The following is a 27,929-nucleotide window of genomic DNA, read 5'->3' as shown; positions in this document are numbered from 1 at the left end:
ACTTCTAAAGATATAATAAACTTCGACCGACGATATAAAGAGGCTGGCGGGAAGTGGCTGGATGAGGAAGGCTGAGGACTGGGTGTGATGGCATTATTTAGGGAAGGCCTATGTCCAACATGATGAACATTAAATTCTCCGTTTGTTTCTTTAGATCAACCATGGACGCAGCGGCTATGATAGCGTTGTGCAAGGCAACAGTGGCCCTCTTCCTGGGGCTGCATGCATTAGGCTTGAGAACTTACAACTGGCCCACCCATTTTCCTGTACCAGGTACCAAATTTCTTTAATTTCTTATCGGTTTTTTTTATCAGTTTAGAATAGAATAGATATATATTTATTATTCAAATAAGCTTTTACAAATGCTTTTGAATTGTCAAAAGAATGTAACACTCTTACCACTGCTGGTTCGGAATGCCATTCCTACCGAGAAGAACCAGCAAGAAAATCGGTGGTAGCTCTTTTTCAATGGTCAATTCACAATAATACTTATTATGATATTATTGTATTGTTCTGTGTAATTTTGCATTGCCATGTATTTTTTGGAGCGAGCCCAATCCATGTAATCTTCGATTGTATGATTTTTAAGGAGCATAATTTTAATACTTTAGTAGATTTTTTAAACTTTTTTGTAAAAAATTGACTGTGGAATTTGTAGGTACACTCATTCCCACAAATGACTTTTCGACTTTGCTGACGCGCAGCAGATCTATCGTGTAAAGTCATCTATCGTGTAGGGAAATCGTTTGCTGACGAATCAACCAACAGTATAAACCTTCTTATCGCCTTTGATATTGATAACAATCAAATCAGCTTTGTCTTAGCTTGGTTCTGTGATCGCACCTTCGCGTCGTATGAACAATAATTAATGTTAATGGCGCCTATAGTTTGGGTAGGTACTTCTTGATAATTTTATAAAATATAAGTATTTTGTTTCCAGATAAAGCTGCCTACGACTACATAGTGGCAGGAGCCGGCACAGCTGGTAGTATTATTGCGTATCGTCTTAGCGAGGACCCAAATGTCAGTGTGCTGCTCATAGAGGCCGGAGGTGACCCTCATTGGGAGGCTCAGGTGGGACCTATTAAAATCCTAGAGTATTGAGCATCCTATGACCGATTTTGATAAATGGTACGTTATTAGATTTGTCTTGATGGAGCGAGTGTATGGCAGGCGGGGGCATTACTTGCCCGGTTTCTGAGGTACTTCTAATGACGGTTTATGTATTCAATAGCGCTATTGGTCTGATAATTCGAGACAGTGCGTTCCTGAACCTTAACTGGCCAACGTGCGCCGTTTATCGATTGCATAAAGTTATTTGACGTTTCATCTGTCAATAGGTACCTAGTTCATGGTTTGCGTATTTTTAGATTAAAAAGTATTTTAATAGTAAGTTGTTTGTTACTCTGCAAAAACAGTGTTTAGCCACTTATTAAGCATAGAAAATAAAAATTATTAATAAAACTAGTATTGATGGTTAAATAAAAGAATAATATGCATTTCAATCTCGTTTCCTGGGACAAACCCATCTAGCGACAGAATAATGAACTGGTTATCGGTTTCATAGTTATTGTTGTATTCAGAAACGCATGGACAGTTAACCGACGTTTATCCTATACATAACTTTATTGAATGAATAGCTAAAGAGAACATAACTGGCGAGTTCAGAAACCGTTGATTCTAGAATCATAAAATTTGGCAGGTAGGTAGATCTTATAGCTGATATTTGGGGGAAAATCTGAAAACCGTGAATTTAGGGTAAGATCACACAAAAAAATTAAATTGTGGTCATGAACTAATAATTAGTATTTACAATTTTCTAAGTAAGATAACTATATCAAGTGGGGTATCATATGAAAGGTCTTAACCTGTGCATTCTAAAAAAGATTTTTATTTATTTTTATGTATCATAGTTTTTGAATTATCCTGCAAAATGTCGAAAAAATACGACTGTAGTACGGAACCCTCATTGCGCGAGCCTGACTCGCACTTGGCCGGTTTTTTAATTACGTAATGCTTTGTTTATTTTCAGCATCCCATTTTGTTCGCGTATCTAGAGAGATCGGAAATGGATTGGAACTATGTTTCAGAAGACGATGGATATTCCGCACAATACCACAGGAATAAATACCTAGATTTGTCTTCAGGAAAAGTTTTGGGTGGCGGCAGCACAATTCATCACTTGTACTATCTAAGAGGGCATCCTTACGATTACAAACTGTGGGCCGAAGCAGCCAACGATGATTCATGGAACTGGTGGAACCTTCTTCCATACTTCAAGAAAAGTGAGCGTCTCGAAGACCCGTACATTATTGATTCGGAAACTGCATCTTTCCATGGAATGCATGGTCCTGTAGCCATTACAAGAGAAACACGGGATTTACCGATTAAATACTTGAAGGCTTTCGGCGAAATGGGACATAAGATTATGGAAGATCCGACCACTAACGACACTATGGGCTTCGCTCGGCCCTTGTTGTACATTAGCAAAGAAGGTTATCGCCAAAGCAGTGCAGAATGTTTCTTGTCACCAGCCAAAGGACGATCTAATCTACATGTTATGAAACGCACAACAGTAACAAAAGTTCTTATCGAAGGTAACAAAGCAATCGGAGTTGAATGCAGTACACCAGATGGACTTATCGATATTTACGCTAACAAGGAAACCATATTATCTGCAGGCGCTTTGAATACTCCAAAAATTTTGATGTTATCCGGAGTAGGACCAAAAGAACACCTCGAAAGTGTGGGTATACCAGTTGTTTATGACTCACCGGCGGTTGGTCAAAACCTAGAAGATCATCTATCTATCATTTTGGCCCTTATATCGGGAGTAACTAATGATATTGTTGCATCATCACCTCCATCCAAATACCCGGTGGAATCATTTGTTGGTTCAGGTGTATTGAACAAAGGACAGGATTACCCTGATTGGATGACAATGAACTTAATTTGTAAAAATAATCCTGCTGCTTTACTGCAGTTGTGTTCCGTCGTTTTTGGGCTGCACGATGATGTTTGCAACCAGCTCGCTGCTGCTGGAACAGGAACCGAACTTCTGTTCACATTATTCATTCAGGCACGTCCTAGATCTACTGGTACAGTTGGGTTACGAAGTTGTGATCCCCACGATTCTCCAAAAATTTTCACAGGCCATTTATCTAACAGTATGGATTTGGAGGATAACGCTAAGGGAATACAAGATTTCATCAAAGTAACACAATCGAGCTATTTCAAGAGGGTCGGCGGTAAGACGGTATACTTTGATTTGCCAAATTGCAAAGGCTTAGACCACGACACGACCGAGTACTGGAAGTGCTATGTTCTTAACATGATGGACACTACCTTCCACTACAGCAGCACTTGCCGCATGGGATCTGTGGTAGATTCTCGACTTCGGGTTTTCGGGATTAAAAATTTGAGAGTGGGAGATGCCAGTGTAATGCCTAATCAAGTCAGTGGCAATCCTAATACACCTGTCATGGCTATAGCCGAAAAATTGGCAGACATGATTAAAGAAGATAACTGTAAATAGAAGTACAAATTATTATCTTTTTTTTCAAATCTATTTATTCTTATTAATTTTACAGAATGAGCAAAACCAAATTTATGGACTTCTAAAATAACAAAGAAGGCATTAGGCAAAGGTACAACTGCCAATAACCTTCTTCAATACTTCAAGAAATAAAAGCGTTTCGATCGCGTTTTGGAGACTGTTGCCTAGTTTCCATAGAATGAATGGCACAGTAGGCAACGAAATTATGGGCAGCTAAAAATCAATCTGTTTTTGCAGGCTTTTGGCAAAATAAGATATTTGATAAGTACCTAGGTTAAAGCTGTGGTAGTGGCCTAGTGGTTAGGACGTTCGCCTTCCAATCGGAGGTCGGGGGTTCGATCCCGGGCACGCACCTCTAACTTTTCAGAGTTATGTGCGTTTTTAAGTAATTAAAATATCACTTGCTTTATAACGGTGAAGGAAAACATCGTGAGGAAACCTGCATGCCTGAGAGTTCTCCATAATGTTCTCAAAGGTGTGTGAAGTCTGCCAATCTGCACTTGGCCAGCGTGGTAGACTATGGCGAAAACCCTTCTCACTCTGAGAGGAGACCCGTGCTCTATAGTGAGCCGGCGATGGGTTGATCATGATGATGACCTAGGTATAAAGATTTTGGATGACCAAACTTTTGATCTACATCAAAAATATACCTCGAATAGGTATATACCTACCTTAAAAATATTTAAAACCAAACAAGTAAAAAACATAGGTAGGTACCTAAGTACAGTGTTTCTTGGAAACTGCTTACCTATAGATAAAAATATTAGACTTCGATTTTGTTGTTTTGTTATTATTGGTTGATGGTTACTTTTTGTTATAAATAAATAAATCTATTTATTTATTATTTATTTTATTTTATTATTATTGGTTGATGGTTACTTTTTGTTATGAATTTATTGTTTAAATATCATGAGTTTGTATTATACAAGATAATAAATAATGATTATTATCACATAACAAGACATGTTTTTAATTCATAAATCTGCATTAATCATATTATTTTATTGAAATCGAACCTGTTATATATTTGAAAGAAATGAAAATATAAATATTGGCGACTCTGAGAAGGAAGGAGAATGACTGACAATCATTATTAATCGTCAGCCGACATAATTCAAATTAAATTTACAAATGCAATAACTAAACAGTACTTAGGTGATTTAATCAATGCTCTTTACAAATAGTTCTCCGTACTTTAAATAACCTATCGGATAAGTGAGGATTTAATTGATCAAAAACTAATCTGGTTGCAAGTGCTAACAATACTCTTGTGTTAATAAATGACCATGCATTATCTGATTGACTGACTGATTGACTAACTGAACTATTCAGCTCAAACTAAGGGACGGATTGGGCTGAAATTTGACACGCAGAATAGCTATTATGACATAAACATCCGCTAAGAAAGGATTTTTGAAAATAGAACCCCTAAGAGTGTGAAATAGGAGTTTAAAATTTGTGTAGTCCACGTGGACGAAGTCGCGGGAACAAGCTAGTATAATATAAAAGGAAAAGCTGACTGACTGACTCAACTAAGACTTAGGATTAGAGCTCAATCGGTATAGGAGTAGATTGAAAACCGAAAGGTCGACGGTTCAAACCCCGCCCGTTGCATTATTGTCGTACCTACTCCTAGCACAAGCCTGACGCTTAATCAGAGAGGAAAGGGGAATATTAGTCATTTAAAATGGCTAATATTGTTTTAAAAAGAACAAAAAAAACTATCAACGCACAGCTCAAACTACTGAACGGATTGGGCTGAAATTTGGCATTATGACGTAAACATGCGCTAAGAAAGGATTTTTGAAAATACAACCCTAAGGGGGTATAATAATAGTGAGGGCGAGACAAAGTTAAAAGATAGGCCCCTATATCAATCTTTCCAGCCATGTGCCCCACCCATTGCCACATCAGCTTTGCAGCCTATAACACAAATAATAATAAAACAAGATGGCAAACTTCAAAATGACCGCCATGAAAATATATTTTTGTTTACCTAATAAATATTATAAAAGTAGTTGCGATGAGTTAATAAAGAAAGGCCAAAATACAGTGCGACAAGGCTCTCTTGGCACTTGAATGTCATTGACAGGGGGGCGCTGTTGGAGAATAAAGGCTTAGAATATTCAAACAAGAACAAAGGGGACACTGGACGGCAACGTTAGTTCCGATTTTCGCCACGCGCCAAGATAGCCTTGTCACACTGTAAGTTTGAGAAAAACCAGTAGAAAACTAAGTAACATTGTGTAGATTTCGCACAAATAGACACAGATGGTTTGATAAAATTTTGATAAACGATGTGGTTCTTTATTATCTTTATATAAAAGATAGTCTGTAATTATATATTATCTTCTAGGTATTATTGATTCCTGTCGGGTACTGGAAGTAAGTAGGTATGTACGGTTGGCCTCAAAATTCGAGTAGCAATTCCACAAAACTATTGCATCAAAAACCATACACTTATGACCTTTTTCTATACACAAACACTCAGATGCGCACAACCAAACCGTGCCGTACAGTGCAAGCGAATTCGATCATCAAGGTGCTAAACGAGTTTTGGCCTTTGACAATATTTCCTGCCGGGTAGGTACTGTATTGTTATGTCCTCAAAAATTCCGGTGTCTCTCGAACTAATAAATAAAAACCGGCCAAGTGCGAGATAGGCTCACGCAACGAGGGTTCCGTACTACAGTCATATTTTTTCGACATTTTGCACGATAATTCAAAAACTATCATGCATAGAAATAAATAAAAATCTGTTTCAGAATGCACCATGAAGACCTTCCATAATATGATATCCCACTTGATATTATGTATTATCTTACTTCGAAAATAGGTACTAATTATTATTAGTACCATTTCAATTTTTTTTTTATGTAACCACAAATTCAAGGTTTCAGATTTTTCCCCGAATGTCTGCTGTAAGACCTACCTACCTGCCAAATTTCATGATTCTAGGTCAACGGGAAGTACCCTGTAGGTATCTTGACAGACCGACAGACAGACAGACAGACCATTTCCTTTTGAGGTACGGAACCCTAAAATTAACAAGAAAGCCTGTATCAAAGTAGCCACTTGACCTAATAGACCTTGGCCACAAATTATTTTTTAATAGGCTGTTTACTTCTGAATAGGCTAGTTGACACTTTTTTTAAGTAGGTCTTAAATGGTTAATATTTGTCCTATTAGATCAAAAAAATTAACACTATATTTTTTTTGCGCCCTAAAAACCGTAAAACTTTAATTTAAAAATATATTTTTCTTAGACAGGTGAAAACACTGTCGGCCATGTTTGGCCGATAGATTATCTGTGCTCTGACGTCATGCATTTGTAAACAACAGCATAACCTCCCAAAGTTTAATTAACATGACTTCTATACTAGTTTACATGAAAAATATAGTAATTATCGTTATTGTATCATCCGAGAATGTAAAAACACATCGATAAAGACCACAGGAAAGTTGTGGATTAGAGTGCCCAGTGAAATAAATATACGTAACACGCGAAGACTTGCTTAAAGGGATCCTATATCACTAACGACTGCAACACAAATTTATTTGTGCAAAGATCACTTTGTTGTAAGTCTTACTTAATAACTTATTCAATTTATAAAGAGAAAACGATAATTTTTTACGTTTACTATGAGTTTTTAGAAATATATAAAAACTAGCTTATGCTCGTGACTTCGCCCGCGTGGACTTCATAAATTTCAAACCCCCATTTAACCCACTCAGGGGTGGAATTTCAAAAAATCCTTTCCTAGTGGATACCTTCTCTTTACCTACAAAGAACACACCCACCAAATTTCATGTATCTAGGACCAGCTGTTTAGATGTTTAGGCTGTGCGTTGATATATAAGTTAGTCAGGAGGACTTGAAATTTTATATATATGGATACTACGTTAGTCAATAGGGATGACATTTGTTTGTTTACATATTTAATGACGTCACATCATGGCTGACAGCGTTTTCTGAATTTCAAATAAAAATAAAAACTGTATTTTTTTAAATTGGATTTATATATCCATCCTGCGTTTTTAATAATTGTTATTGATATATTTCGTTGTCTTAAGCAAAATACTATAATAAATAATCATTTATTGGACGAAATTAGATATGAGTCAAGTAGCCTATTGCGAATATTGATAGGTATTATGAAAAAGTAAAATTTCTGAAAGAGAAAATAATCTGAATATTATTTTGCATGTCATGGTGGCAATGAAATAGGTACCTATTGCAATTGCAAACAATTTAGACGAGATTCATATAAATATAGAGTAGCAGGCGGTATCATCATTTACATCACGGAACACCACCGGGAAGAACCAACCGACTAAGAAGAAGAACATCGTAAGTTAGCTAAATCTTTATCTTATTTTTTATATTTTATTTTGTACCTATACCTATTGTTCACAACACCTACACCTAAACCAATTGAGCCAAAAACACGCAGCAGCGCAACACGACTCGCCACACGCCGAACCAGTGGTAGATGCATCCGACTATTCGTAAGCACTTGTAAAAGTTTATACGAATAAAAAAGATTTTCATTTTCATTTTCATTTTCATCAGCGCCAGGTTGAGATGGAGGTATGAGGTGGGGGGACGCCCCGCTTACCCGCACTTGCCCGCACCGGGCTGTGCGGGTGTGCGGGTGTGCGGATTGCAATTTGAACGCGTAGGTAAGTACTATAAGGTAACACGGGTAACACTCACGACAGTTAGCGCCACATCACACCACGACACACTGATATGAACCCAGCTTTACATCAGTACCATTATAAATGCGAAATTGTGTTTGTTTGTTGGTTTGTCCTTCTATCACATCGCAACAGTGCAACGTGATTTTTTGCATGAGTATAAATAAAGACCTGGAAAGTGACATAGGCTACTTTTCATCCCGGAAAAATCAAAGAGTTCCCACAGGATTAAAAAAACCCAAATCCACGCGGATGAAGTCGCGGGCATCAGCTAGTGTTGGATAATTTATCAACATCATGGTCAATTTTACTGCGAACCCGAATTTTTAAAGTATCATAGGTACCTAATCATGGATAATAACAGTTAGTTGGCATCAAAATTCAACCAATTACCAAATTAAGTACCTCGTTCGTCGACTATCCTATATTCACGGTTGAAGACCAAACGTAAACACATCTTGACTACATACAGGCTTAATATTTTATTATTATTAGGTACTTTTTAGTCCAATGAAGTAAGTTTTTTTTATTCAGATACAACTTTATCCCTTGACTGCAATCTCACCCGGTAAGTGATGATGCAGTCTAAGATGGAAGCGGGCTTGGTTACAACAGTTTTTTCTTTCATTTCGGTGGAGTTTTATTAGTAAGTTTTTCAAATTTGGTTAAGTAACTATGTGTTAATATTTTTCTTGGTGCCATCAAAATATGCAATATCTTATAAACTCTTGAGAATAGGTGCGTGTTTAAAATTTTGATGCCACCGAAATGAAACAATCGTTCACGTCTGAGTGTGACAAGTTAACTTAGTTACCCATGTATGTTCAGACGTGAACGAGTGTTTCATTTCGGTGGCATCAAAATGTTCTGACTAGATTTAATTACCTACTTATTATAATTTTTTATGAAACAGTTTGATTATACCTACCTAGGTTCATAATCACGTTACGAACAGTGAATACACTAAGTATTTACCAGTCTGTATGAAATACCAACACATCGTCGTCAACATCAGTAACAGTCCACTTCTGGACCAAGGCCTCTCTCCCAGCGGAAAGGTTTACCCATAATCACCACGCTCGCGCTGGGCAGACGAGTTGGTGACCGCAGTAGATAGAGAGGACGCTGTTGCCCGTTCGCTGCAATGACTTCTATGATTAGTTCTCCGTTATATTCCCTTAGACACCTCCCTAGCCACCCGCGGGAAGAAGAGGGCCGAGGGGTGGTGACAAAGGTATTCTGATATGCCGTCACCACACGGCATATTAGCTAATATCTACACGTTAGTCTAAAAATATTAATGCCCAACATTAAATTCTCGTTTGATTCTTTAGATCAACCATGGACGCAGCGGCTATGATAGCGATGGGCAAGTCAACAGTGGCCCTCTTCCTGGGGCTGACTTCATTAGGCTTGACAACTTACAACTGGCCTTCCCACGTTCCTGTACAAGGTACCTACCCTTTAATTTCTTATCAGTTTTTTAACAGTTTAGAATAAAATAGAATTTTTATTAAAATAAACTTCTACAAGTGCTTTTTAATTGTCAAAAAAAATTCCACTCTTACCACTGTTAGTTCGGAATACCATTCTTACCGAGAAGAACCAGCAAGAAAATTTGCGTCTTGAGTCTTTTTAAAATATATGTACAATAATAATATATAAAAGGAAAAGGTAAAAAAAATGCCGTGTTAAGCTATACAAAGTCTCCGATAACCATGTCGGAGGATTGCCAACAAACATTTAAAAAAAAATGTATCATACTGTGTAGTTTTGCATTGACGTGTTTTGTTGGAGCGAGTCCAATCCATGTAAAGTATTAACTTAATAAATCAACGGTGGAATTTTACTTATTATATTTATAAGATATTGGGTACACTCATTCCCACAAATTCCGACTTTGCTGAGGCGCAGCGTTGGAATCGCGAGCCTATTCCGATTTCTATCTATCGTGTCATTGCTGAAGAATCAACAGTGTTAACCTTCTCATCACCTTTAATATTGACAACAATCAAATCAGCTTGGTCTTAGCTTGGTTCTGTGATCAGTGATCACACCTTCGCGTCGTTCGTATGAACAATTGGGTATTTTCCTACTTTTGAATTTGATAAATATTATTACTTTATTATAAAGTAGGATAAAAATAATGCCGTACGCTGAAAAAAATATTAAAATCCAAAAAAGATTTCCAAAGTTACAGGCATTTTAATTTTGGAGTGGGGGGGGGGGGCTTCTTTCTATCCCGTTCTCGCAAAACGAAAATTTGTATGAAACCGCACGAAGCTACTATGGCATTAGTAAGGTGTGACGTCAAAAATTTTAATATTTCTGAAATATTTAAATGCTTATAACTGGCTTTTATAACTTTTTTGTTATTAGATCGATTTTTTCAGTTTACGTCATTATTTTTATCCTAGTTTATAATAAAGTTATAAAAAAATTGGAGTCAAATACTACCTGTATACCTGAATACCTCCTGTAGTTTGGGTAGTTACTTCTTGATAATTTTATAAAATCTAAGTATTTTGTTTCCAGATAAAGCTGCCTACGACTACATAGTGGTAGGAGCCGGTACAGCGGGTAGTGTTGTTGCGAACCGTCTTAGCGAGGACCCAAATGTCAGTGTGCTGCTCATAGAGGCCGGAGGTGACCCTCATTGGGAAGCTCAGGTGAGCCATATTAAAATCCTAGAGTATTGAGCCTAAATAAAGAGCAACATTACAATGCCATTTATTACTCGTAGTTTAAATACGTTAGTATTACAACAACTTAGAACTTTTTATTGTATTTTCAGCATCCTATTTTGTTCCCGTATCTAGAGAAATCAGCAATGGATTGGAACTATGTTTCAGAAGACGATGGCTACTCCGCACAATACCACAGGAATAAATACCTAGATTTGTCTTCAGGAAAAGTGTTGGGTGGCAGCAGCACAATTCATCACTTGTTTTATCTAAGAGGGGATCCTTACGATTACAAACTGTGGGCTAAAGCAGCCGACGATGTTTCATGGAACTGGTGGAACCTTCTTCCATACTTCAAGAAAAGTGAGCGCCTCGAAGACCCGTACATTATTGATTCGGAAACTGCATCTTTCCATGGAATGCATGGTCCTGTAGCCATTACAAGAGAAACACGGGATTTATCGATTAAATACTTGAAAGCTTTCGGCGAAATGGGACATAAGATTATGGACGATCCATCCACTAATGACACTATGGGCTTCGCTCTGCCCCTGTGGTACATAAGCAAAGAAGGCTATCGCCAAAGCAGTGCAACATGTTTCTTGTCACCAGCCAAAGGACGATCTAATCTACATGTCATGAAAAGCACTACAGTAACAAAAGTCCTTATCGAAGGTGACAAAGCAATCGGAGTTGAATGCAGTACACCAGATGGACTTATCAATATTTACGCTAACAAGGAAACAATATTATCGGCAGGCGCTTTGAATACTCCAAAGATTTTGATGTTATCCGGAGTAGGACCAAAAGAACACCTCGAAAGTGTGGGTATACCAGTTGTTTATGACTCACCGGTTGGTCAAAACTTGCAAGATCATATATCTATCATAGTGGCCCATAAATTGGAACAAACTGATGATGCTGTTGCATCACAACCTCCATCCAATTTCCCTGTGCCATCATTTGTTGGTTCAGGTGCATTGAACAAAGGACAGGATTACCCTGACTGGATAACAATGAATGCAATTTGTAGAAATAATCCTGCTGCTTTACTGCAGTTGTGTTCCGTTGTTTTTGGTCTGCACGATGACGTTTGCAACCAGCTTGCTGCTGCTGGAACAGGAAGCGAAGTTCTGTTCACAATGTTCATTCTGCCACGTCCTAGGTCTATTGGTACAGTTAGGTTACGAAGTACTGATCCCCACGATTCTCCAATAATTTTTACAGGCCATTTATCGAACAGTATGGATTTGGAGGATAACGCTAAGGGAATACAAGATTTCATAAAAGTAACACAATCGAGCTATTTCAAGAGGGTCGGCGGTGAGACGGTATACTTTGATTTGCCAAATTGCAAAGGCTTAGACAACGACACGACCGAGTACTGGAAGTGCTATGTTCTTAACATGATGGACACTACCTTCCACTACAGCAGCACTTGCCGCATGGGATCTGTGGTAGATTCTCGACTTCGAGTTCATGGGATCGAAAATTTGAGAGTGGGAGATGCCAGTGTAATGCCTAATCAAGTCAGTGGCAATCCTAATACACCTGTCATGGCTATAGCCGAAAAATTGGCAGACATGATTAAAGAAGATAACTGTAAATAGAAGTACAAATTATCTATGGCCGTCTTGTTAGATAACGATAATGAATGCTTAGGTATGTTTTACTAGGCACTCGCACATTGGTTACCTACTTGAATAGTTTGCTTAAAATTCAAAAACTGCTAGTTTCGATACAATGTATGGCACAGGAGGCAACGAAATTATGGCCAACTAAAAATCAATCCTTGAATATTTTTGCAGGTTTTTTGGTAAAATGAGACATTAGATATGCATAAAAACTAACAACAGAATGATTATTGATGAACAAACTTTTGATCTACATTAAAAATGGAAATATAATGGGAATACCTGGAATAAAAATATTTAAAAAAATATAGATAATAAAGGTAGGTGGTTTCTCTGAAACTGCTAAAAAGATGGTCTAGATAAAAATATTAGACTTCGATTTTATTATATATAAAAATATTAGACTTCGATTTAATTATATATTTTATTGGTTGATGGTTACTTTATGTTATGAATTTATTGTTCAAATGTATGTTCGTGTCATACAAGAAAATAAAATAGTGATTATTATCACATAGCAAGACATGTTTTAATTAATTAACCTGGGCCCTGGCTTTATCTATTGGTCGGACCGCGTTACAGCGGCGCTGCGCTTCGCATTCAAATATTTTCTACAGACCGTTAACTATAACTTGACCCCCTGACGTTATGTTGGCACCATTGCAAACCAAACAATAATAAACCACAGATTTGAGAAAAACCCCACAAAAAACCCTCAGTTTTAAGGAAGGAAGCAAACAAAGCAATGGTGCCAACTTGACGGCAGGGGACAAGTTATAGTGAATGGTCATGACAGCATAAACTTTGTAAATAAAAAGAATCATAAAAATCAGTTTAAATTTGACGGTATGGAGCTATAAGTATAGTCCGCGACAGGTTGAGATGGCAAGCGGGGTATGAGGCGGGGGACGCTCCGTACACCTGCACGTCACCTGCGCTATCCCGCACCGGGTTAGACAATTTGTAATGAGGTTGTATACCTAGGTCGGGAGACCTATACAACCTCGTCATAAGTGCAATGTTACTGGCACTATAGAAACCGCAGAAAAAGAAAAGCAGTTTTAGTCCGCTTACAGCCAGCAAGCGTTACGCTCGGCCATTTCCCGCTCATTATCCTTTCGCAGTGGAAGGCGGGTGTTCTGAGCGGGAAATGTCCGAACGGAATGGAGCTCCAAGCGGAACGAAGGCTTTGCGTTCCACTAAGAAATAGTTTCACCTAAAACTGATGTTTGCCATACATTGCCAGGCAGGCTAAGCAGAAAATGAAATGGGTCAGATGAGCGAGTTTTTTTGCTTCCACTGGCAGCGAGCATTGCGGAGCGGGCCACTGCTGGAGGAGCTTGGTGACACCAAGATATGTTTGTGGTATTCTTCAAAAGTGATAATGTCGAATGATTCTAGTGAAGAGACTACCGACGGAATGACGATATAAAGGCAGGAACGGTTGGGAGAGGCGGGGGTGCAAGCGGAGTCCGTTCAAAACTAGTTCTTGATGCCATGACACACACTGCTTACACCCCACTAGTTTGTGGTGGAAGCACTTGTATGATAGTGTTGCGAGTCGAACGGAGTCCGTACGGAATCCGTTGGAGTCCGCTCACGTTCTCTTTTAACTCTTTTACTCCGCTTCGCTCACTCTTTTGCAGTGAAAGCACTTCTATCATAGCAGCGTGCTGTGCTGAAGTGCTAGGAAATTTACCAAAGCGAGCTCACTGCTCAACGGAGTCCGCTCCTCTCGCAGTGCAAGGCGGGCATAAGTATATAAATACTTAGAAATGCTCGGTAGTCGGCATGTTACACTCGAGAAACAGTAGGACTAATACGTACTAAGCTAATACTACCATCGTAAAGCTGTGCTAATACTGTGCCCGAGCGGTAGAAGGTCTTCATCACGTTGCTGTTATTTAGACATGCCGAGTAAATATGGCAAATAGGCAATAACAGTATAAGTACTTAGGCAGATTACTCAAAAACTATGTTAGGTACATAGGAATTTGAAACTTTGGTATTAAAATTGGATCTTTTCCTTAACCTTACGAACTTTTATTTAAGCGGTGGATTTCTGTTCGCCCTGTAAAGTTGTAAGTATTATGGTTCCTCAACCTATCTAAGTATTCCTTGATATTGAAGATGGATATCATTTTGGTAAGCAGAAGGTACCCCGAAAAACCTAACTTATGACACCCACATATTTTAGAGAGAGAGAGCCAGCGCGTGCAGGATCTTCGTTATTTTATTAAAGCTGAAAGTTTATCTGCGCATTGTCTTCAACACTGGGAAGAACGTTTGTTTGGACCATGGTTGGTGGGATCATTGTTTGGATCATCAATTACAACCCGGGTATCTTTAAAACAAGAGTGAATAGGCATCTTCTAGGTAAATGCGTCCCATCTTAGGCCACATCATCACTTCCCATCAGGTGTGATTGTGGTCAAGCGTATACCTATAATGAATTAAAAAAAAAATGGTAGCTTTGGAAGAATAGTAGGTACCTACTTATTAAAAATCACGTCATGCATTGTCGTCCAGACACTTAGTATCATAGCAACATTGGCAACCTGCCAGACACCCTTGAAGTTAAGTTTAAGGGTGTCTGGCAGGGGGTTACCACGAAACTAAGTAGATATCTGGCAATGCATGACGTGATTTCTAATACTATTCTAAGGAAAATATAAAATATAAAATAATATGATAAAGCCAGATTTAGGAATGAAAAACATGTCTTGCCATTTCATAATAATTGATATTTATTTTCTTGTAAAATACAAAACACAATACAACAATAAATTCATAACAAAAAGTAACCCACACCCAATAAAACATAACAAAATATTGAAGTCAAACATTTTTGTCTAGGTTGTCTTCATCCGTTTCGTCCATTTCCAAGAAACACTGTACCCATATTTTCTATCTAGCATATTTTTAAGGTATTCGAATCGAGCTACATTGTTAATGTAAGTAAGTAGGTCAAACATTTGGTCATCCATAATCTTGTTACCTATATCTCTTGTATACATGTCTTATTTTGCTAAAAGCCTGCAAAATATTTAAGTGATTGATTTTTAGTTGCCCTTTTAAATGCGTTGGCTACTGTGCCATACATTCATAGAAAGAAGCAGTTTTCGAATTTACGAATGTCTGCAAAACGCGATCGAAACGCTTTTTTAAAATTTATAATATCTTGGCTGCAATCAGACCTGGTGGTAAGTGATAATGCAGCCTGACATGGAGCGCGCTTGCCTATTCACTCTTGACTTGAAGGTACCCATATTATAATTGGAGGGGGAACTGAATAATTTCTTGAAGTATTGAAGAAGGTGTCAGTTGTAATATTTTTCATTACGTAAACTTTTATTCATCCTTGGCTATTGCCACAGAGTAAAGCTATTGCCTAGAATTGCTGTTTTGGCGTATGCCTTTTTTGTTAATTTAGAAAAAGAGCCGAGCAAAGCCCATTTCGTCAGTATAATCTTTTAAGCTTCTTGATTAAAAACTTTTCAATGTAATATATTAAGCGATTGATTTCTAGTTGCCCTTGCAATGTAAAAATTCCTTGTAATGTAGCCATTTAATTCTTAGGAAAGATAAAATTTTCGAATCAATGATGGGCAGCCCCCTAATTGTGTAAGAATAACCATTTCATGTCTATCGCAATCGTCAAGAAATTCTGCCAATTGATTGGCTGTGAAAAAATGTAAACAGCGAATCAACCAATCAAAGGACAAAATTTCTTGACGATTGCGATAGCGATGAAATGGTTATTCTTACACAATCGGGGGGCAGGTCCCTGGTACCTAGTAAAAGAAACTCAAAAGCATCCTGCTAAGACTTCTTGAAGGTAAAACCTGGAATGTATAACATATTCCAGTTCAACGGAGGAGTTCAACGTCTTCTGAAGTTCTATTCAAGATAATTTATGTTTGCGTCTGCCAAGAAAAATTCTGCATAAAATGTTTCTTTTTAAGTTTAGTATCGAATTAAACAAAATATCCAAGTAACCGTATAAATATATGAGTGCGAGTGGCTAGTAAAACATAAACATGCTAGTAAACAGACGGCCATAGACAAGTAATTTGTAATTCTATTTTCAATTATCTTCTTTGATCATATCGGCCATTTTTTCGGCTAGAACCATGACAGCTGTGTTAATATTGCCCGTGACTTGGTTAGGCATTGCGCTGGCGTCCCCCACTCTCAAATTTTTGATCCCAAGAACCCGCAGTCTAGAGTCTAGCACAGATCCCATGCGGCAAGTGCTGCTGTAGTGGAAGGTAGTGTCCATCATGTTAAGAACATAGCACTTCCAGTACTCGGTCGTGTCGTGGTCTAAGCCTTTGCAATTTGGCAAATCAACGTATATCGTCTCACCGCCGACCTTCTTGAAATAGCTCGATTGTGTTACTTTGATAAAATCTTGTATCCACTTAGCGTTATCCTCCAAATCAGTACTGTCCGATAAATGGCCTGTGAAAATTTTTGGAGAATCGTTTGGATCAGAACTGCGTAACTCAACTCTACCAGTAGAACTAGGACGCGCTTTATTGAATACTGTGAACAGAACTTCACTTCCTGTTCCAGCAGCAGCGAGCTGGTTGCAAACGTCATCGTGCAGGCCAAAAACGATGGAACTCAATAGTAGTAGAGCAGCAGGATTATTTCTACATATTAAGTTCAATGTCACCCAATCAGAGTAATCCTGTCCTTTTTTAAATGCACCTGAACCAATAAATGTTGGCACCGGGAAGTCTGACGGAGGTTGTGGTGCAGCAGCATCATTAGTTTGTTCCAATTTATGGGCCACTACGACAGCTACATGATCTTGCAAGTTTCGACCAACCGGTGAGTCATAAATAACTGGTATACCCACACTTTCGAGGTGATCTTTTGGTCCTACTCCGGATAACATCAAAATTTTTGGGGTATTGAAAGCGCCTGCCGATAATATGGTTTCCTTGTTAGCGTAAATATTGATGATTCCATCTGGTGTACTGCATTCAACTCCAATTGCTTTGTCACCTTCGATAAGAACTTTCGTTACTGTTGTGCTTTTCATGACATGTAGATTAGATCGTCCTTTTGCTGGTGACAAGAAACATTCTGCACTGCTCTGGCGATAGCCTTCTTTGCTAATGTACCACAAGGGCCGAGCGAAGCCCATAGTGTCGTTAGTGGTCGAGTCGTCCATAATCTTATGTCCCACTTCACCGAAAGCCTCCAAGTATTTAAGTGATTGACTTCTAGTTTCTCTTGTAATGGCTACAGGACCATCCATTCCGTGGAAAGATGCAGTTTCCGAATCAATTATGTACTGGTCTTCGAGACGCTCACTTTTCTTGAAGTATGGAAGAAGGTTCCACCAGTTCCATGAATTATCATTAGCTGCTTCGGCCCATAATTTGTAATCGTAAGGATCCCCTCTTACATAGTAAAAATGATGAAGAGTGCTGCTGCCACCCAATACTTTTCCTGAAGGCAAATCTAGGTATTTGTTCCTGTGGTATTGTGCGGAGTAGCCATCGTCTTCTGAAATATACTTCCAATCCATTTCTGATTTGGTCAGATACGGGAACAAAATAGGATGCTGAAAAAACAAAAAAGTTCAAAAGTGTTGCTATTTTGGTTTTTTATTTAGGCTTAGTGCTCTGTGATATTAATAGTTCTCATATGTTTTTTAACTTTTAAATGGCATTGTATTAATGTTATTCTTTATTATGGCTATCAATAGATATTTCTCACCTGAGCCTCCCAATGAGGGTCACCTCCGGCCTCTATGAGCAGCACACTGACATTTGGGTCCTCGCTAAGACGGTTCGCAACAACACTACCCGCTGTACCGGCTCCTACCACTATGTAGTCGTAGGCAGCTTTATCTGGAAACAAAATAGATTTCATAAAGTTGTCAAAAAGTATCTAATAATAACTATATAATTAAATACATATTTGTTTATACGTCGCGATATAAAGTGCGATTACAGGAACCAATCTGATTTTGATTGTTGTAAAAGCCTTTTTAGCAAACGACTTTATACGATAGGTAAACTAGTACTACCTACCTACTCCTAAAACACCGGCCAAGTGCGAGTCAGACTCGCATACTGAGGGTTCCGCGTATTTTTTCGACATTTTGCACGATAAATCGAAAACTATAATGCATAACCATTACCTAACTTTTAAGACCCCATGTAAATAATTTACATGTACCTACCATATCTGAGCAAAATAAATAAATGATTATGATTATGATTATGATTATAAAAATAAACAAAAATCTGTTTTAGAATGTACAGGTAAAGCCCTTTCATATGATACCCCACATGGTATAGTAATCTTACTTTAAAAGTTGAAAATACTATTACTTAACTATTTGTTCATGAACACATTTTAATTATTTTTTTCTGAAATGTTACCCACAAATTCAATTCAATTTTCCCCTAATGTCTTTTTTTTAATGGAAAGTGATGATGCGGCCTAAGATGGGACGCGTTTACCTAGAAGATGCCTATTCACTCTTGTTTTAAAGATACCCGGGTTGTAATTGGTAGGGAACACATATCGTGGAAGAGTATAATCCAAACCTTAGCCATACGTATGAGGAATGATGACGCAAAACGTTTCGTGCGTGTAGATGGGATGTCGACGACATAATGTCTGCTTATATCAGACATTAGGGGTTTATTGAAATTTGGCAGATAGGTAGGTCTTGTGACCTACCTATCTGCCAAATTTCATGATTCTAGGTCAACGGGAAGTACCCCCTCTAGGTTTCTTGACAGACAGGCAACGAAGTGATAAGTATAATACTTACCTTATGCTTTTTTAGGGTTCCGTTTTTCCTTTTGAGGTACGGAACCCTAAAAAAGTATCAGGTAAGTATTATACTTACATTCGAAGATTATGTAAATGGTAAAAAAACGTGGATTTTACTCGCTTCAGCAATGCGCGGAACTGCAATTAGAAAGAATATTAAACTCTATTACTATAGGAATAAAGCTTAAAATCTCCTGGAACGCGACCGCATTTGCGTGAAATTTTTTGATAATAATTTAGGGTCAGATCTGACCCAAATCACCGACAGTCTTGGTCACGTGGTCGGCCAGATCTGACCCAAATCGTTGTACTGAAACTTCGACGTTAAAGAAATGTAGTTACCTTGTACAGGAACGTGGGTGGGCCACTTGTATGTTGTCAAGCCTAATGCAGTCAGCCCCAGGAAGAGGGCCACTGTTGACTTGCCCGTCGCTATCATAGCCACTGCGTCCATGGTTGATCTAAAGAATCAAACGAGAAGTTTGAGAGAGAGAGGGCATTAATATTTTCACAGACTAATGTGAGGTAGGCATAATTCATACAGAAGAGATAGCACTAAATACAAGGTGTTAAATAATGTCCCGTAACATCCCGACAAGCTGAGGTTAAGCCGTTAGGACCAATGGGTGGATGTACAAAAAACCGGCCAAGTGCGAGTCAGACTCGCGCACCGAGGGTTCCGTACTACAGTCATATTTTTTCGACATTTTGCAAGATAAATCAAAAACTATTAACTATGCATAAAAAAAAAATGAAAATCTGTTTTAGAATGTAAAGGCTTTCCTTTACCTGTAAGTACACTTGTTTTATTATCTTACTTTTAAGTTGAAAATTGTTCATGAACACATTTTAATTTTTTTTTGTGATACAAGTTTACAATTATTATTATTTTATTGTGATACAATTTTTTTAAGTGTGCTATCAAACATGATTCTAAGTCAACGGGAAGTACCTACCCTATAGGTAGGACAGGCAGACGGAAAGACAGACAGACAACAATGAGAACAAAGGGTTCCTTTTTCCTTTTGAGGTACGGAACCCTAAAAACAGACAAAACTGGACCGACAAAACGTCATAAAGGCAACAACAACGACATTAATGACAGAAACAACCTACCTATTTAAGTGAGTGCATTTAACAAAATTAAAAAGGTTAATAAGATAAGATGGGGATAACTTACGATTCTCTTCTTCTTAGTTGGTTGGTTCTTCCCGGTGGTGCTCGATGATAAATGATGATACTTATTTCGCCTGCTGCCCAATTTATACCAATCTCGTCCACATTATTTGCTATACCTACCTAGGTACTTATTTTAATTGTCATGGATATTTGACTAATGCAAATTAATGTAGTTACCTTTCGGAAATTTTTCATTTTCACAGGTATTCCAATATTTGCAATTCTGAAATAAACTGCACGACCTATTCAAAAATTTACATTTTGCCAAGGTCTGTTAACTCAAGTGGTCTCTTTCTTTTTAATAGTTACGTATAGCTACTCATGTGCTATTAGTTCGAGAGACGTCGGAAATGAGGACATAATTAATTATTATTATGTAATGTAAGGTAATTGTTTCGAATACGATGAATAATTTATGATCAAAAATTATGTAAAAATAAATAAATTATTGTAATGGGAGATATCATTGGAATTAACGTATTAGACAATAAAGGCTTTTTTTATTTTATTTTATTTTGTAAGGTAAAAGAGGTAAGGTGCTGAAATGGCAACCTCGCACTGGAAGGTGCCGCGTTGAGAGACCCCTCAATAGGTGGACGGATGACATTAGACGAGTCGCAGGAAGTTACTTGACTATTACACTACATAGCAGGTTGCTGAATTTAGGACCATTATCTTCACAGTTAATAGTGACGTTGTGAGTGTATTTTGCCGGACAGCTCGTGAAGTTGAACAAGAGTGCGGGTAGATCGGTACTGCCCATGACAGCTCGAACTTCATCTATCGCAGCACTGCTGCCTCGTCGTGACTTAAAATAATCCTACTCTATGGTCGTAACCACGACTCATGCAACTGAGTCGAAATATCGGCAGATAAAAAGCAGCAAATTAATCGTGGTAAGTACCGTACCTACTTACCCGTTTTCTATACCTACTTATGTCGTTAAACCACGAATTGCCGGGAATCGGACAACAAAACTCGCAAAACCTCACAAAATGGCTTTGTGAAAAATTAAGCAATTCCTATGCCTAATTTTCCATGAGCTCTTGGCACTCGGAACATGAATGATGAGAAGCGAAATATAAAGCAAATATGTAGTTACCTACTTATAAATATTTCTAGAACTTGTATTAAATTATAAGTTTATTATACAGTAACAATACATATTATTATTATTATGTTGTAGGTAGTATGTACTCAGGTTGCGTTTAAAATGATCCATTGGCAATAAGGCCGCCTATGTCTGCAACGTATTAAAATTTTCTTTTCGATAATAATCGTATCGCTATCTTTCATGTTTTGGTGCAATAAAGCCTACTTATACGGTAGCAATTAAAACAAATAATACAACTGTATAATTTTATTATTATAACACCACCGTCCATCACATTTGATTAAAAAGGTACCAAATTATTCTACGAGGGGTGATCAAAAAGTAGGTACCTAATGATAATGAAAACAAATCACGGCGATTACAGTTAAAAATTAAATTATTTATCTTTATAGTCTCCTAATAGGTCCATCTTTTTTCTGTCGTGCGGACTGGAAGTAACCAATTATCATTACTTTTTGATCAACCCTAGTAAGTACCTACCAACTCACTTATTTCTAAGATTTTTTTGGAGTAACTAAATGCTATTAGAGCTTGAAAATTGAAATCTATAAACAAAATCCATACTAATATTATAAATGCGAAAGTGTGTCTGTCTGTCTGCTAGCTTTTCACAGCTTAACCGTTCAACCGATTTTGACGAAATTTGGTACAGAGGTAGCTTTGCAACCCGGGGAAGGACATTTCTTTGCAAGGCAAGGACTTTTTGCCCGGAAAATTTAAGAGTACCCATAGGATTTTTTAACACCTAAATCCACGCACGCGTACGAAGTCGCGGGCATCAGCTAGTTACTAATATTCCTCTTTCCCTATTGAAGGGAACTGCTGACGCTAGAATTTCGCCACACGGAGCATATATTGTAGAAAATAGCGTGAGCAGCCAGTTGCCCCTGCCGCCGCAGTATTAGGTCCTTCCTTATTAGTTTGTCACAGTATATTTTTTTCCTTTTTTATGTTGTAACATTGTAACTGTAATAAATCCGTAATTTATTGGTAAACTTTGTGTTATTTGAACCCGATAGACTCCAGTCTATCGGGTTCAAATAACGAAATAAAATATTATCAAATAGTTCAAAGAACACGGCGCTATCTATTGGTAAGATAATGGGGCTAATTCTCTTGTACATCTCTAAACTAAACTAAATTAACAGTTCCAAATCTAGTGCTACCCCTTTCCGCAAGCAACATTACGACAGAGATAGCAATAGATTTAGACGTGTCATTTTAGTTTAGTTTAGAGATTGTGTACAAGAGAATCGGCCCCATTGTCTAGAAGAAATAACCAATAGGCCAACAACAACACACCTATAGGTAAACCTATAACTAAACTAAAAATGTTTAAGTATTTTAAAAATTATAATTTCATTTGTATTTCATTCTGCCTTTTTAACCGTAACATAAAACTCCTCATTAGGGATTTAGTGTGTTATAATATAATTTATGAGTTAACAATACGCCATCTACCTAAGTAAATACCCTACGCCACGCAATATTTAGCATCAAGATCGTCAAAATCTTCCTTTATTAACTCAGCTGCCTTTTCTGCTAAAACCATGACAGCGGCGTTTATATTTGCACTGACTGTATTCGGCATTGCGCTAGCATCGACCACCCTTAGCTTATTAACTCCTAGTACCTTCAGCTTAGCATCCAACACCGAACCCATACGACAGGTACTGCTATAGTGAAAAGTGGTGTCCATCATGTTGAGAACATAACACTTCCAATACTCCCGTGTACCCTTCTCCAAACTTTTACAGTTCGGCAAGTCAAAGAACAAAGTCTCACCGCCAACTTTACGGAAATAATTAGATTCAGTAACTTGGATAAACTTTTCAATGTATGCCGCGTTGTTTTCCAAATCGGTGCTATTAGATAAGAAGCCTGTGTAAATTTTTGGTGGATCTTGAGGATCCGTGCTACGCAAAATTACTCTTCCTCGAGACAATGGACGAGCCACATTTAACACTGTAACCAGAATCTCTCTACCCTGACCAGCCTTCAAAAGTTGTGTACACACGTCGTCATGTAGACCAAAAATTGTTGCACAGAGTATCATCAAATTAGCTGGATTGTTTCTACAAATCAAATTCAGTGTCAGATAATCTGGATAACCCTGATCTTTGTTAAGGGAATCCAAACCGACGAACGTTGGTATCGGAAAGTTAGCCGGGTTTTCAGGTTTGGGGGGTTCATCCGTTTTTTCCAATTTGTGAGCTAATATGACAGCTAGATGATCCTCCATGTTTTCACCAACAGGCAAGTTGGCAACTAATTCGATACCCATACTTTCGAGATGAGCTTTCGGTCCAATGCCGGACAGCATTAGAAGTTTTGGCGAGTTGAACGCACCCGCTGAAACTATTACTTCTTTTCGAGCGTAGATATTGAAAGTTCTGCCGTTTGTAGATGCTTGGACTCCTATAGCATTTTTGTTTTTGTCAATCAGAATTTTATCGACAGTTGTATATTTGGATAAGTGCAAGTTAGATCGATTCTTTATTGGTGATAGGAAGGATTCTGCACTACTCTGGCGAATTTGGTTTGCTATAAAGAACATGGGTCTGGTAAATCCTACGGTGTGGCCAGTATTGATATCATCGACGACTTTGTTGCCAACCTCCTGAAAAGCTTCGAGATATTTTAGAGGTATGTCTCGGAGCTCTCGTGTTATGCCCGTGTATCCCTCCGTACCATGGTAGTTTCCAGTGTCAGAATTGAGGATATCTTTGTCTTCAAGACGCTCACTCTTTTTGAAATATGGCAGAAGGTTCTCCCAAGACCACGAATCGTCGCCTGCTGCATCAGCCCATGCTTTATAGTCATTGGCATGTCCTCTGACGTAGTAAAAGTGGTGAATGGAACTGCTTCCTCCATACACTTTTCCAGAAGGCAAGTCCAAGTAACGATTTCTGTGGTATTGTGCGGAGTAACCGTCGTCTTCTGAAATGTAGTTCCAATCTATGGCCGATTTTGTTAGGAACGCGAACAAACCCGGAATCTGAAAATTAGCAGTTTTATAAAAAAAAAATTAAAAAAATGTTTTTATTTCGACCAAGAAGGATCATATTGGTGTTAGTAATTACACGAAACTTAAACCTATTTGTTAGTAAAATATCTATAACTATAATATCTATAACTATTTTATGTGTTGATAACTTTTAATTTGGAAAATTAAAGACTACAGGATTTCATTGTAGTGTCTTAGAACCAGCTCTGAGATTATGTATGTCTATGTAATTCAAAAAACCACACCAAAAGTGGTCCTCTAATTTTTGAAGAGCATGGTAAAAGACAAAGATTTAATTTACAACCTCTTTTACCTAATGTACCTATCTATAATATGTACCTACCCACCTCCGTCTACGTGGCTAAAAATAAAGATTTTTTGGATGAAGCATCAAAATAATTCTCAAATCTCAACCTAAAGATTAGAGTGTAAGTACACCCAATTACTGGCAAACCAGCATATATTTTAAAAGTGTGCAAATGCGGGATTAGCTGGGTCTTTGGCAAGTAGACGACAATGAATTTGCATATTATTAGATTATTCTGTGGTATATGGAAGTTTTTACAAGACACATAATATGTGTCTTGTAAATGTCTGACGACCGCTATTGGACATTTATTATGTCCAGTAGCGGTCGTCTATCGATTAACGATGATGATGACATACTTCAGTTTGAAAAGGCGGGTCTCCACCAGCCTCTACCAGCAGAACGTGGACGCCTAGGTGCTCAGTGAGGCGGCTAGCCACGATGCTGCCGGCCGTGCCCGCGCCCACCACGATGTAGTCGTATACAGCATCATCTACACAGAATTAATAAAAACAAATTCAACAAGGTAAGCTGCCTTCTTAATTAAAGAAACCGACCAAGTGCGAATTGGGCATTTTAGGCGCCATCTCCACACAATAAAAACAAATGCTGCTTTCTTAATTTAAAAAACCGACCAAGTGCGAGTCGGGCCTTTTAGGCGCCATCTCGGACACTAATGGGTGAGAGTTCTCTCACTCTAGTACTCTCTGCCACAGGCAAAAATAAAACATACCCGTGGTAGGTACCTTCCAGGGACTACGGGAGGGATTTATTTTATTTTTATTTTTTATTTTTTACATCTTATTAAAACGGCAGTGCCACTTACACTAACTAGATAAAATTTAAATACAAATAAAGGTACAAGAAAAAAGACATAAAATATAAAACGATAAAAAATCAAAGGATTTTGAATATGTACGCTGAGAACATTGAATGACATATTCATGTAATGCTCTCAGCGTACTTCAGTAACTCCCGAACCAGAATAGACCCATCATTAAATGGGTCATTATTGTCCAAAAGCGCGTTGAACGATGCTAATGAACGATAGTACCTTTGACGACTGTACTGGCTGGCCATTTGTAAGCGGTGAGGCCGAGCGCCGCGAGAACCAGCAGAGCTCCCTTGACCGCCTGAACTATCGCTGTAGAGCCGGCTACGTCCATCACTGATACCTAAGTCTAAAAAATATGAGGTAAGTAGGTATTTAGAACTATAATTGCAAGCTTTTCCTATAATTCTCGACTCTAGTATCATAAGGTCGGATGTGGATTTTTGCTACTTTTCAGGAGAGCCAAAACAAAAATGCTAGGGAAATCGGGTCATAATTTCTTAACTACTAGAGATACAATTTCAGTTGTTTTTGTAATATTTAACACTTAACTGTACCTATCATTAACCATTACTAGAAATACTTTATCATTAATAAATAAAATATAAACTCACAATTTCTTCAAAATGGACGATATGCGACTTTATGCTGGTAATATTCGTAACTGTGCTAAAAAATTGTGTGCATAAGTTGTAAACCGACTTTATGGCTGCAATTTTTACTATTACAAATTTGAAATAAAAGTCGGATCTATTACTTAATATTTCATAATACGTCTTAACTGATTATACATAAGTAATATTCGGACAAAAGATCACAGTAGTTATCTCTCAAAAATCATTTAGGAGTTTTGTGAGATAGCAACAATGTACCTATGTGATTTTTCTGAAACTGATTAGTTAGATCTGAAACATAATAATTGCTTTCGCCCGATAGTCTGACCATTGCATCCGTGTAAACCTTGTGACTTCTGAATGAATGAAAATAACATTTACAAATTCACAAATAAAGCCCATTAACTAAAAACAACGGCCAAAAATGGGAAAAAAAAATTACAAAGTAATTAGAAACCTACAGTGGGCCAAACATTTTTTGTGGAATTGCGTACATGACGGTTACATCAATATAGAAATCTAAAACATGCCAACATAGCCTGATTTTCCTTATAATGATTAGGTACGTAAAGTAAAAATGGAGGTCAGCAGGTGCCTACTGCAAAAGTTGGTTATATTTTACAGTGGATAATGGTTTCTCATTATGTCGTATATTGGGCGAAAGCGGGGAAGAATTTTAAGTTTATATGTACCTATAACATACTAATGAAATACAAAAAAGTCTTCTTTAAAGTAGTTTTTATAAAATAATAACACCCAGCATTATTGCGTTAGTTGTAGCCAGGTAATATATTCCGAAATCTGAAAATCCCCGCCGTTCTTTTTTTTTTTGATATAACAAACGGTCCTAATATATCACCTTTGTAAAGGGATGTGGTCTTTAAAAATATGTTGTAGTGCCAAATCAAACTTATCAAAAAGTTTTGTTTCCTTCGCATGTTCTTGTAAACTGTGACCAATCTCTTAGTTTAGTAATCTGCATTGTTTTCAGCTGTTCCCTTTTTTTCTATTTGTGCATGGATTACATCTTACTCCACGTAGGTACATTTTGCATTTTAGCATAAAGCTTGTGATTTATCATCTTTTAGTGTGGTAATCCTTATAATAATCATAAGTAAGCCATAACGATTATCATGCTCCAATTATGACCGACACAATTATCAGACCACAAAGTCAATTCTTCAACAATTTCGAGAATACTTTGTTTCTTCTCTAGTAGATTAATGAAATAAGACAAGATACTGTTTTATTCCTTCCGCTGCAGCTGATGTTTGCAGACCACATTAAAGTAGCAACACTGCTGGTAGCATCATGAATCGTTTTTAAGGTGCAGAAACTACGTAGGTATAATAAGGATTTACTGTTAGTCAAATCCGGCATTGCCACTTTTGTAATAAAAAAAATACTTTCTGCTTTCTTGAAAATTCCATTGCTTCTGTTTCGACTGTTCTTTTTAACAGATACTTATTTAAACTGTTTCTTTCGTGTTTTAGT

General features: G+C 37.6%; 4 protein-coding genes across 4 annotated transcripts in view; 2 read left to right on the top strand and 2 right to left on the bottom strand.

The window, feature by feature from the left end:
• The first annotated feature begins 3 nt into the window (after positions 1 to 3).
• LOC117985292 (uncharacterized) lies at positions 4 to 12,799 on the top strand. The gene is made up of 7 exons (XM_034971982.2): positions 4 to 273; positions 941 to 1,074; positions 2,033 to 3,527; positions 8,011 to 8,065; positions 9,592 to 9,710; positions 10,793 to 10,926; positions 11,052 to 12,799. The coding sequence occupies exons 1-7, from the start codon at positions 111 to 113 to the stop codon at positions 12,549 to 12,551; spliced, it is 3,600 nt and encodes a 1,199-aa protein (XP_034827873.2). The 5' UTR covers positions 4 to 110; the 3' UTR covers positions 12,552 to 12,799.
• A 1,357-nt stretch (positions 12,800 to 14,156) lies between these two features.
• The window catches only part of LOC117985441 (inositol oxygenase-like), a 106,586-nt gene continuing 92,813 nt past the window's right edge, over positions 14,157 to 27,929 (top strand). Inside the window, exon 1 of the mRNA XM_034972159.2 lies at positions 14,157 to 14,160. The gene's annotated coding sequence lies outside the window, so the exon portion shown is untranslated. The remainder of the gene's footprint in view (positions 14,161 to 27,929) is intronic.
• Positions 16,663 to 19,836, bottom strand: LOC117985291 (ecdysone oxidase-like). The gene is made up of 3 exons (XM_034971981.1): positions 19,725 to 19,836; positions 18,312 to 18,445; positions 16,663 to 18,156 (listed from the first exon to the last, which is right to left on the bottom strand). The coding sequence occupies exons 1-3, from the start codon at positions 19,834 to 19,836 to the stop codon at positions 16,663 to 16,665; spliced, it is 1,740 nt and encodes a 579-aa protein (XP_034827872.1).
• LOC117985444 (ecdysone oxidase-like) lies at positions 22,760 to 26,162 on the bottom strand. The gene is made up of 3 exons (XM_069500653.1): positions 26,044 to 26,162; positions 25,349 to 25,482; positions 22,760 to 24,673 (listed from the first exon to the last, which is right to left on the bottom strand). Exons 1-3 carry the CDS (start codon positions 26,153 to 26,155, stop codon positions 23,150 to 23,152), a joined length of 1,770 nt encoding a protein of 589 aa, XP_069356754.1. The 5' UTR covers positions 26,156 to 26,162; the 3' UTR covers positions 22,760 to 23,149.

This window comes from Maniola hyperantus, chromosome 9 (assembly GCF_902806685.2).
Source record: "Maniola hyperantus chromosome 9, iAphHyp1.2, whole genome shotgun sequence".
NCBI lineage: Eukaryota > Metazoa > Arthropoda > Insecta > Lepidoptera > Nymphalidae > Maniola > Maniola hyperantus.
The sequence above is the reverse complement of the archived record's forward strand: the minus strand, read 5'-3'. Positions and strand labels throughout refer to the sequence as shown.